The following is a 13,212-nucleotide window of genomic DNA, read 5'->3' as shown; positions in this document are numbered from 1 at the left end:
ATTTTGACAAAAAAAATATTCGAACAATCAAATTACTTTGTTATTTGACCACGATCGAGAGTAAAAAACTTTAAATGACACTAGTTGTACTACTCATAAAAATTAGGATTCTTTTACTTAACGAATGTTTATAGCCACCAAGAATTTTGAATATATAGCAACAGACAAGTTTATGATTTAAAAATTCTTGTCACATATCTACAAGAAAAATACACTGACATCTTATAATTGTATATGATTTGAGAAAAAAGTGAAGTAGAACAACTAAAAAGAAACTATCTAGCTAACCAAATAATTTGGGATTTTAGGTCTTTCAAAAAACTAATAAAAATATTAGTATCACATGAAAAATAAAATAATTAACATATCTTGTGCCTCTTGAAATAGCGTTCGTTATCATAATTTTTTCAAAATTAATGTTTGTTTTTGTTAAACACTTAAACTAGTAGTTTCTTACCCATAATTTTACGTAAATATGATTAAATTTTCTCAGTTTTGCTATGTGTTAAGACTTCATCATAATAGTTTATAAACAATTTTGGTTATAAATTACACAAAGTTGCTATACTGGATCCTTTTTTTTGGGCAAAATATATTGTTGGATCCTAAACTCCATAGTTTTTTTTCTTGAAATATTAGACAATTCTCGTGTTTTAAAAATTTCTAGACGCTATTCGGACAGTCGGGATATACCTAGCGCTTAGCAAAAAAAACAGAGATTAAATGGGGACTAATCGGAAACTAGTTTTATGGTCATTTATTAAATTAATAATAAAATAAAAATATAGTACTAAATATATGTATAATTCTGTTTATGTTAATTGGAAAAAATATCAAATCTATACTAATAAAAAGTAGGAGCTATAAGCTTCTAAGGCCGTCCACATAGGATTTTAAACAACCAATAGAAATTTGACATATCACTTATTAACATTTTATACAATTTCCAGAATTTTCTATATTAAGAATTACTTTAAACACCTATCATGATTTGACCTGTCATTCATTAACATTTTTTAAATTGACAGAATTTTTTAGAAAAAGAAAAATTTTAAATTTATGGAAATCAAAGAACTAAGCACAATATCCCACATCGGCTATAAATTTTTTAGACAATGGTTCATAACCAGTATAAATAAGATTAATATGGTTCCAACAACGGATGAGCATGAAAGCTTGATTTATCAGGCGTCCAAATTTAAAAGTTTTATTTGGTTTGATCTGGTTTTTTATTTGATCAAATTAAAACTTTAAACAGTTTCAAAAAAATATTATAATATTTAAAAATTTAAAAGTTTAAATATTATAAATATTGAAACTTTTAAAAGTTCTTAACTTTTAAAAAGTTTTTAAATATTATAAGTTTTAAAGTTTATAAATATTGAAAATTTTTAAAAGGTTCAAATTTTATATTTCGAAACCGTTTAAAAGTTTAAAATATTATAAATATTGATGCAAAACATAAATTATCTTATTTATCTACATTTGTGCTTTTTATTTCTTATGAGCTGTAAAACATATTTTTGTGTATGATTTTATAGATGAGTTTATTTTTGGATCTAAAGAAGAAGGATTGACATCGCAAGACCTTAATTTGATGTTTGAGTCAAATTTTGAGGTTTAAAGAAGAAAGATGGACGACAAACACACATGTTTTATTAGCTATACATAGGCATGACCAGGATTACAATTGTCACGGTTAAGGTTTATTAACTATCGGTTATGGTTAGAAATTTTTGTAACCTTAACTAGAGCCGTTTAACAAACGGTTAAACGGTTACGTTTAAATACTGTTACAGTTCAAGCGGTTACTGTTATATACGGTTACGACTATTTGATAATATGATACGGTTGATATTATTTGATGATATAATATAATTGATATTATTTATTTATAATTAATATATTCTTATAGTGTACTCATATTTCTAACATCATATGATTCATATTAAATAAATAATTATTAGTATATTTTATTATGTTTTTAAAATATTATAAACCAAGTAAGGATTTTGGTTTGAGAAGTTTCTAAACGCGTGGATCTAAAATCAAATAAGTATATGGATAAAATTATCAATAATTGGGTGCATGTGTTGACTATGCTGGTAATCATGAATTTCACAAATTTTATGAGAAAAGAAATGATTTTGTTCTTGGAGTTTGATGAGTTAACAAGTTGTGTGGTAGTCTAAAAAAAGGTTTTTCAGTGGAAGAATGTGAAGAAGTTGACGAGGAAGAAGAAGAAAAAGAATACAATGAAGAATCAAACGGTAGAAGTTACGATGACAATTAACACAAAATTTGACAATGAAAATGATAAGAAAGAACATGAAGAATAAGAAAACATTGAATAAAAAACACGAAAACATAGGTGATAGCGATCAATTAAATATGAAAACGAGTTAAATTTATGATTATAAAATTGTTTCGTTTTTCTGGTGGTCAAAAAAAATGGTTTATGATATGTGAGGTCATCAGTTTGATTTGCCTCGCCCGGATGTCAAGTTAAATTTATGATTTTTTTTATCAGATTTGATTTTATAACACAACTGATTTTTATATTTTATAAAATTATGTATGTGAAATTTAATTTTTTCCCTTAGTACTAATTTTAATTTTTTATGAAATAATATTTTATTACAGTAATCAATCATATATAATTTTTATCAAAATATATCAAACAAACCCACGCGTAGCGTGAGTTCAAAACTTAGTAAAATATAAAACTATAATATTGTCTTTAAAATTATGGTAAACTCATAAAAACATAATTTTAAAATAATTTTTTATGATTTTTATTAAAAATTTGTAAATTAGTTATTGTAAAACATCGTAAACTCTTAATTTAAATGTTTAAATTATATAAAATATATATATTTGATTTATGTTTGACTAAAAAAACAATAAGTATAAACAAAATTAAGTGAAAAGTAATCATATTAGAATGTTATAATCAAATTAAACATATATAATCGAATAACTGATGTTAGGAAGAAATTAGTTATTAATCAAACTGGAAAAAGTTTTATAAAGCATAATCGGATATAGAGGGAGATTTTAAAAACAGGAATAATTCCTTATTATATGTATTTGTTTGGTTGCATCCAAGTCCAACACAATCAGTATACACGACTTTATTCGCATAATAACAAAATTATCATTCAAAACTAGATTAGTGATACGAACACGATATTAGCCGTAGGCGGCCCAACTGAGCTAATGCTAGTGGCTCCCACTACAGACACGAATAGATCAATCCCAACCAAACCTATATTATGTTTAGAATTACTAGAGAGATATTAAAATTTTAGTTATACCCGAAAAGGAATTTAAGTTTATTTTTAATGCGTCAGTTGATGAGACTATGATTTTAAGCTGTCCGAAGATTTAAGCAGTCCGAAGATTCTAATCTTAGGCGGCTATGATTTGATTACTAAAAAGACCAATCAAAAGAAATGTGATTTGAATAATTGTTTGTAAAATGTCAAAATCAGTATGAATCATCCAATTCCCAACCGATATGTTGATGAGACTATTACAAATAGTCTATTATACTATTTTACTATATCATTCATCGATATGCATGCATTCATGTACACGTTATAAATATATAAAAAATTGGTTTACCAAATGGCAAATACTAGCAAACTGTCTCATTGTCAAATCTATGTATATAGTATATACTATAAGGTAGTTACGAAATGAGTATACACTATTTTTTTAATATCTAAATAACCAAATAAATAATATCTTGCACAAATAATATATGAAATATACATATATATATATATATATAAATATATATATATTTGAACAAAGATATGAAAAGGATATTTATGTATATTAAATTTTATAATTTCACCTATAATTTTCAAATAATCGATTTAATATTGATATGATTCCTATTTTTTTGGAGTTGTTGGATATGAGTTTCACCCTGCCTTGATAAGCCTTCAACTTGGCCCACCCACGAAATAGTCAATGCGGCTCTCAGGAACGTTGACCGACCAAATCATCCTTACTCGGCCGGCAAAGCTTCTAGAAGGCCCAATAAATACGGACAGCCCAATAAGCGACAGCCTGCAAAAAGGTAATCATCGACTAAAGCTTTGAAGCGATACCACATCGATCCCAAGGCATAAAGATGAAACGTCCCATCAACTATAAATACCGAGGAAAAGACGTACAGAAGAACATCAAGTAACCTGGGAACAAGAGTCAGAAAACAATTCGGTTCTAACTCTAAGTTTAATAGTCAAGAGTATACAATTCTGTAATTAGCTGACCGGCTTATATCGGAATAATTTGTAAACTCGCCTATCTTTAGTAATCTTAAGAAAAGTATTTTGTTTCGCCTTCCTTAATTATTATTTCCAGCTAGTAGTAGTACTCGTTCAACGGGGGTCAAAATGAAGGTTTACCACTTAGTATAACAAACTATATATATATATATTCTATATGTTTTGTTTGTAACAATCCATACAGAAAAAAAGAAAAATACTATTATAACTCAAAAAGCTAAAACTCACACATAATTCTACATTTACTTGTATTAAAATTAAAGAATATGAATTAAGTAACGTATAAAGACTAAAAAGTGCATCGAGTTTGTATCATCATCAACATCAATACATCATCCATGCTGGTTCATGTGGGTCATTCACGAGACCTATGGATGGTGACAGAAAACCAAAGATATTATCAATTTGGCAGTTGAAATTATAAATTAACTAACACACACCACTTTTGATTTCTTTTTTTAAAAATCGCTAGGCGCTAGTCGGACGATTATGGTAGGCCTAACGCCTAGCAAAAAAAATCGGAAATTAGATTGGGATTAATTGGGGACTAGTTTTAGGATTATTTTATTAAATTAATAGTAAATTAAAAATATATATTACTAAATATATGTATAATTCTGTTTATGTGAAAAGAAAAATACCAAATAAAATATAAAGTTATAGTGTTGTCTTTAAAACTACGGTAAACACATAAAAACGTAATTTTAAGAAAAAAATTTATGATTTTAATTAAAAGTTTGTACATTAGTTATTGTAAAACATCATAAACTCTTAATTTAAATGTTTAAATAACAAAAAATATATATTTGATTTATATTTGGTTCCAAAAATAATTGGTATATACAAAATTAAGCGGGAATTAATCATATTAGACGGTATAAACGGATAATCGATACTAGGCAGGGATTATTCATTAATCGAGGCAGAGAGGGTTGACCTAGCGATTTTACGAGGCGTAATCGGTGCTAGGCAGGGATTTTTAAAACAGGGTTTTGATTATTATAATCTTAATCCTTGTATTTAGATATTTTTTTATGATATTAAAGTAAACTTACTTAATGATAATAAAAAAATATATTTATTTTGTCAACATTTCATATACAATGCATAGACTTAAGCCTGATTGGAGACATTCCCAAAGCGGATTTGAGAAGAATAAAGTGAAAACCACTTTATATTCACCATTCAACAATTTTTTTAACAGTTTGCAGTTTTCAAAAAGGAAGGCGTTTTTTAGTTTTGCGGATTTTAAGAGTTGGTATTACACAGGACTGCAAATCAGAATTTCATCTAATATATATCCAGCGGTTTTTGATAAAACCGCAGTTAGTATCCATTGGACAATAATTGTTATATTTTTTAATTAAAATTTAATATACAAAAGAATAATAATTAGCCCGTGGATATCTGTTACACCCCCTATCTCTCCAGAAATCACATGTACGAGAGAATATATAGATATATTGTATGTTTGACCATATACTATATAAGATAAATATTATTAGTGCATATAATATTTTATTATAATAAGGCACTAATAATATTTTATTATAATAAAAATTTGTGTACAAAACCAACTTAGTTATATATTTTTATTTTAAAATAAATTTTACAAAACTGTTACTAATTTATTAATAGAAATATTATTTTAAGAGATCAAATATATAGATATATATAAGATATATCTTTTTGTAAATAGCACAAATGTTTGTGTAAATAGCACAAATTAATGTTTGTGTAAATAGCAAAAATTTAATGTTTGTGTAAATAGCACAAATGTTAATAAATTACAAATAATGTTTTTAGTTTTGCATAAAATATATCTACATAATAGTTTAGATAATTTTTGGTATTTAAGGTTTGAAATATTTTTTCATTAACACAAAACAATTAATAGTTTACAATTATATTAATTATTTATTATTTTATACCGCTTATTCTAAAACCGCAATTTTGTTTTCACCAATCAAACATTATTCTGTATCGCTTATTTTGTACAAACCGCACTTGTCTCGCAAATATATTTCTCCCGCACGTACCACAGTTGAACTGTACCGTACTGTAATACCGCTTTCTCCGCACAACCAAAATCGCAGTTATCATTCGGACCCTTAGACATGATCATTGCGTTCAGATTTTTTTTTTTTAATAGTATGCTCTCATCTAGTTAGAAAATTGAAATCATCAAATTGGCTCACCCATCCGATTTAATTGTCAACTACTCCTATCGCAAATATATAAATAACTTAGTAAACGATTACATATAGTTTAGAATTTTGGGTGATAGATACAAGGACAACAAACTCCGGGATGAACAAACACCTTATAAGAACAAATAATGAAATAATAAAGAAGAAAACTTCTTAATCTCTTTGAATAAACAAATCCAAAACTTGATATCGACATCTTATATAAAATAAAATGAGGCTTCTTTTATAAGCCCAAACTGTAAATTAATTTGAATGGGCCAAAAAGGCCTTTAATCAAAACACAATAAAAGACAAAATAAAAAACGTGATTATTAATTACTTGGACGTCGTTAACGCAGATAGCCACGTGGCGGTTTATTGTTGATAGACAAAAATCGTGAAGCCGCCGCTTCTTGGAGATTCTTCCTTTCCTTCACTCTCTCTGGTGGACTCGTGAGGTCTCTCAGATTCTTAGAAACCTTTTTTTTTGACTACATTTCAAATCGCTCGCGCTATTTCGCCGCACTAACCAAAGCCGTACACCTTTTTATAAATTTAATTTCTCCCTTTCTCCGCCGCCGCGCCGCCGGGAAATCATCACTGTTAGTCTTCTTCTCTTTATTTATTATTATTTCTCTGTGAAAAGCTAATTTAGGGTTTAACACTTCACTGTTGTAGCCGACTTAAGTGGTATTTTTAGTCGATTGATTCGTTGAGTTTTGAAGAGTTTCGATTTGATTCTTCAGAGTTCAGTGTGTTGGAAGCTTGTAACTCTGTGGTTTTGGTTGCAGGTATATTCGATAAACATGGCGACTCTGAAGCCGTCGTTTACTGTTTCTCCGCCGAATACTACTCCGATTAGATTTGGATGTTTTCCGCCGCAATGCTTTGTCAGTGTCCCGAAACCTCCTTGTCTCCGGCGGCGACTTGTATTGCCTAGGTTTAGACAGACGACTGGTGGCGGCGGCGGCGGTATGATTCGATGTGAACTTCCGGATTTTCATCTATCAGCTACAGCTACTACTGGTTAGTTTTTTGTTTTGTTTCATATTGATTGATATAATATGAGCTTCTTTGTTTTCCCTTCTGATTATGAGTGTTGGAATTGTAGTCAAAGTGATTGCTCTATTTGGTTGCAGTTTCAGGTGTATCGACTGAGAAATCAGTGGATCAAGTTCAGATTCCCAAGGGTGAAATGTGGAGTGTTCATAAGTTTGGTGGGACTTGTGTTGGGAACTCTCAGAGGATTAGAAATGTAGCTGAGGTTATAATCAATGATAATTCTGAAAGGAAACTCGTGGTTGTCTCTGCAATGTCCAAGGTCACAGATATGATGTATGACTTAATCCGCAAGGCACAATCACGAGATGATTCTTATTTATCCGCCTTGGAAGCTGTCCTGGAAAAGCATCGGTTGACGGCTCGTGACCTTCTCGATGGGGATGATCTCGCTAGTTTCTTGTCACATTTGCATAATGATATTAGTAATCTTAAAGCAATGCTTCGTGCCATTTACATAGGTAGCGTGATTAGTAATCGTATTTGTGTTTCCTGTTTACTTTAAGTCTGATTCCAGAGGAAGAAACTGACATCTTTGATTTGCAGCTGGCCATGCATCAGAGTCGTTTTCAGATTTTGTTGCGGGACATGGAGAACTTTGGTCTGCTCAGATGCTATCATATGTTGTCAGAAAGGTTTGAATGATGCGTATGATGATTGCATTCATGTGACACAATTGAGGCTGTACACTTTGTGATCTCTCTATTCTTTTGGACTGTAGACTGGGCTTGACTGCAAGTGGATGGATACTAGAGACGTGCTCATTGTTAATCCCACCAGCTCTAATCAGGTCGATCCTGATTTTGGTGAATCTGAGAAGAGGCTCGATAAGTGGTTCTCCTCAAATCCATCCAAAATTATTATTGCAACTGGGTTCATTGCTAGCACTCCACAAAATATTCCAACAACTTTGAAAAGAGATGGGAGTGATTTCTCTGCAGCTATCATGGGTGCTCTACTGAGGGCTCGTCAAGTAACAATCTGGACAGATGTTGATGGTGTATACAGTGCGGACCCTCGCAAAGGTCTGTCCTATTCTTCTGCCTTTAATCCCTTATATTCTAGGATGTAATTTTAACAATAAGTTTTGCCTGCAGTTAATGAGGCAGTAATACTCCAGACACTTTCTTATCAAGAGGCCTGGGAAATGGTAAACTTAGCGTTCTTGTTATCCTATATTCGGGAGTTTCATCATGCCAAGTACAAATTTTTGATCAAAACATTTAACTTCATGCAGTCTTATTTTGGAGCAAATGTTCTACATCCTCGCACCATCATTCCTGTGATGCGATATAATATTCCGATTGTGATAAGAAATATTTTCAATCTCTCTGCACCGGGAACAATAATCTGTCAACCTCCTGAAGATGATTATGACCTTAAACTGACAACTCCTGTCAAAGGATTTGCAACTATCGACAATTTGGCTCTCATAAATGTTGAAGGGTAAGTTACCTTTGCCGTTGTTGTTCGAGTTTTATTTCTGTTCTTTTAATTGACAAGCGGCATTTGTACCTCCCCTGTTGACTTCCTTCTTCCAATTCATTCTGACAGTACTGGAATGGCTGGGGTACCCGGTACTGCGAGTGACATTTTTGGCTGTGTAAAAGATGTTGGAGCTAATGTTATTATGATATCACAGGTGCCTTTATTTTAACACTTGCCTTAGCATTATCGCAATTTTCTTCATTTTGAGAGGCAGAGGCTTATGCCATTGATGTATTCATTGTCCAGGCTAGCAGTGAGCATTCTGTATGCTTTGCCGTGCCTGAGAAGGAAGTAAATGCTGTTTCTGAGGCACTGCGGTCGAGATTTAGTGAAGCTTTACAAGCTGGACGTCTGTCTCAGGTCTCTCTATCTCTCTGATTTCTGTTTTAATCCTAGCACAGCTCTTTCCTGCGTATTCTAATTAACCTTATATATTTGATAATTTTTTCTTAGCCAGTTTCAGTAACAATAGTATAATTCTTTTTCTCAGATTGAGGTTATACCAAACTGTAGCATCTTAGCGGCAGTTGGCCAGAAAATGGCTAGTACACCTGGAGTTAGTTGTACACTTTTCAGTGCTTTGGCAAAGGTCGTTATTACTTGAAACTGTAACCATTGTGATAAGGGATCATCCATCTCATACACATTTTTGCTTGATTGCACCCTTGTACTTATTTTTGTATCTCACTGGCAGGCTAATATTAATGTCCGTGCTATATCTCAAGGCTGTTCTGAGTACAATGTTACTGTCGTTATTAAACGTGAAGATAGCGTTAAGGCATTAAGAGCTGTGCACTCGAGGTTTTTCTTGTCAAGAACGACATTAGCAATGGGAATTATAGGACCGGGCTTAATAGGTGCTACATTACTTGACCAGCTGAGAGACCAGGTGAACTTCATAATAATGTTCAGTATTTTCAAAATCCTTTAAGAAGCTGATTAAGCATTAAATTATGTTTTCCAGGCTGCTGTTCTCAAACAAGAATTCAACATTGATCTGCGTGTTTTGGGAATCACTGGTTCAAAGACTATGCTATTAAGTGACATGTAAGAATAACTTATTCTGTACAGTTCTTTGTTTCTGACACGTTGTAGGACATACGGATCCATTCTTGATGGCATGACAGCATATTTTTACTTCTCTCTGGAGAGAAAAATATCCCAAACTCTCGATCCGAATCCTTATGCATCCTAGAAGATTAACTTAGTTTCCTGTTTCGCATACGTGGCCATGGCTCTCCCTTGATTGTTATCGTGTGTTTTATCTGTCGGTTGATGTAGTAATGACGTAAACATTAATCTTGGACAGCTGACATTATCTGGCAAATACTAAGCTCAATTCCAAACTGCGGATGATCATTCTGTTTTAATACCACATGACTTGTACCTATGTTGTTTATTGCAGTGGTATTGATTTGTCGAGATGGAGAGAACTTCTAAACGAGAAGGGAACAGAGGCCAATTTGGATAAATTCACTCAACAAGTGCATGGAAATCATTTTATCCCCAACTCTGTATTGGTTGATTGTACAGCAGACTCTGTTATCGCGAGCCGTTATTATGATTGGTTACGGAAGGGAATCCACGTCATTACCCCAAATAAAAAGGCTAACTCAGGTCCCCTTGATCAGGTGTTATATTCTTCTCATCTCATCAAGTATACTTCTTTTGAATCCGTTAGAGAAACTCATTAGGAAATGTTCCTGTCCTGTGTTGGTTTCTTACTCCACTGATGTTTCTTTTTTGTGTGTGCTCAGTACTTGAAACTGAGAGATCTTCAAAGGAAATCTTATACTCATTACTTCTATGAAGCCACTGTTGGAGCTGGTCTTCCAATTATCAGCACTTTACGTGGTCTCCTTGAGACAGGAGACAAGATACTACGCATAGAGGGCATTTGTAGGTCTGTTAGTTAACAGTTCCACTACAGTTTGACTCTGAGTTCCTTTCTGGTATTATTCTTGATGATTCTCCTTTGCATTTTGTTGTTTTTGTTTTTTCTCCAGTGGAACTTTGAGTTACCTATTCAACAACTTTGTTGGAGACCGAAGTTTCAGCGAGGTTGTCGCTGAAGCTAAGAAAGCAGGTTTCACTGAGCCTGATCCAAGAGATGACTTATCTGGAACTGATGTTGCAAGGAAGGTACGTTATTGCTTCTTACGTATCAAACTGACACAGCAAAGTTCTGCAAATGATGGTAGTCTCTCTCTTGAAACCAAAACTCCTCTGTTTGTGTAGGTGATAATCCTCGCTCGAGAATCTGGACTGAAATTGGACCTCGCGGATCTTCCTATTAGAAGTCTCGTCCCTGAACCGCTAAAAGTAAATGATCTACATATACCTTTCATTATCATTAAAATTAGCATCTTCTGTATCTAATGTTCTTCCTAATCTGCTTTCAGGGATGCGCTTCTGCTGAAGAATTCATGGAGAAGCTTCCACTGTACGACGGGGACCTAGCAAAAGAAAGGCTCGATGCTGAGAACTCCGGGGAGGTAAGATCTTACACCACAAACTTGTTCAATTTGATGATCTTATATCCGGCTAAAGATCATTCTCGTTTGTCATATTATCAATAATGTAAAACTTTGATTCAGGTCCTGAGATATGTTGGTGTGGTGGACGCAATTAACCAGAAGGGAACAGTTGAACTTCGGAGATACAAGAAAGAACATCCATTCGCGCAGCTGGCGGGTTCAGACAACATAATAGCATTCACAACAACAAGGTACAAGGATCATCCACTTATTGTCCGAGGACCTGGAGCTGGTGCTCAAGTCACGGCCGGTGGTATATTCAGCGACATACTAAGGCTCGCATCTTATCTGGGTGCACCGTCCTAACCGGTGGAAAAAACCCCACATTAATTATCAGTTTTGGTATCTATTTTCGCGCTTAAAGTATCAGTTACGAATCAACAACTTTTTGCTGGTCTTTGTAATTTTTGTGGTAATGTACAATAGCAACTAGTGAATTTTTTTTTGTTTTATACATCAAAAAAACTATAATTCAACAACTAACTATTCTAACCATAAAAAGCTAATATGCACTATATAAATTATAATATATACTATATTATTCTTGCCACCACCATCATCCCTAACCCCTACCACCACCAACCCCACCTTCTAAAACCACATTCCCCATCTCCTACAACCACTTCCGGCGGCCACCACTACCACCTCCGGCGACCACCGCTCTGGCAACCATCACCTACAGCCACTTGTCGGCCACCCTCATCGGCCACTCTTGCCGGACCACCGCCAGACAACCACCAGACCACGTCGGAACACCGCCGGACCACGCTAGACTACGTCAGAACACCGTCGAATCACCGCGGAACCACCACTGGACCACTGTACACCATCACCGCTGGCCACCCATCCACCATTACCCCTAAACTATAAAACTCAAAAAGGTAATTTACTTTACTCTTACTCCTAAATATCTAATTTTTTCAAATTAATGGTTATATTATTTGTTAGTTTCTTTTTTTGGTCACTCACCTAATTCACCATTTAATAAAACGAAGTATTTCTTTGGAATATATGGAGTATCTATTTTATTTCGGTGGTCGAGGTCAATTAGAATTTCTTATCTTCTTTTTATAAGTTTCGTTGGAATTGCGCTGGAGCAAGTTGGTAAGGCCTTTGTTGGAAAAAACTAGTAGACGGTGACTCGTCCCAACAGCTGGACGTGCAGAATAAATCCACAAAAAGCGTCCCAACAGCTGGACGTGCAGAATAAATCCACAAAAAGATTTCTCCAATTTAATTAAGAAAAAAGTACTTAAATGTTATCCAAAAGTTGGCTTATTATTCATATTTACCAATTTTTTAAAAATTGCTCAAATGTTTAGTGTCTTGGGTATAATTGTATATTCTTTGGGTTTAGTTTTTCGATTTTGAAAAAAAAAAAAAAATACACATCAACAAATTAAAATACACATTAGATATGATTTAACACGTCACTAAGCAGTTTTTTTTCAGATCGACAGTTGCTTTTTCTTATTTATATCAAAGAAAGGGAAAGTGAACAGTTTTCAATGTTCACAAACCGCGAACAAAAAAAACTCTCTCTCGTCGTCTCTCATCACCGAACCCTAGTACCGCCGGCGATACTTTGTCATTGTTCACTCTCTCGCCGTCATCTCTCGCCGTCTTTGCTCGTTCTCT

General features: G+C 33.1%; 1 protein-coding gene across 1 annotated transcript; it reads left to right on the top strand.

Moving 5' to 3' along the window:
• The first annotated feature begins 6,824 nt into the window (after positions 1 to 6,824).
• On the top strand, positions 6,825 to 12,110 carry LOC104723066 (bifunctional aspartokinase/homoserine dehydrogenase 2, chloroplastic). The gene is made up of 18 exons (XM_010441358.2): positions 6,825 to 7,092; positions 7,282 to 7,516; positions 7,630 to 8,010; positions 8,096 to 8,184; positions 8,271 to 8,574; positions 8,647 to 8,699; positions 8,787 to 8,995; positions 9,104 to 9,191; positions 9,284 to 9,397; positions 9,528 to 9,626; positions 9,732 to 9,926; positions 10,002 to 10,084; positions 10,443 to 10,668; positions 10,795 to 10,940; positions 11,044 to 11,179; positions 11,276 to 11,359; positions 11,440 to 11,532; positions 11,635 to 12,110. The coding sequence occupies exons 2-18, from the start codon at positions 7,297 to 7,299 to the stop codon at positions 11,878 to 11,880; spliced, it is 2,766 nt and encodes a 921-aa protein (XP_010439660.2). The 5' UTR covers positions 6,825 to 7,092; positions 7,282 to 7,296; the 3' UTR covers positions 11,881 to 12,110.
• The last annotated feature ends 1,102 nt before the right edge of the window (positions 12,111 to 13,212 follow it).

The sequence above is a fragment of the Camelina sativa genome, chromosome 11 (assembly GCF_030686135.1).
Source record: "Camelina sativa cultivar CO46 ecotype springtype chromosome 11, ASM3068613v1".
Lineage (NCBI taxonomy): Eukaryota > Viridiplantae > Streptophyta > Magnoliopsida > Brassicales > Brassicaceae > Camelina > Camelina sativa.
Note: the sequence above shows the minus strand (reverse complement) of the source record. Positions and strands in the feature narration are given on the sequence as shown.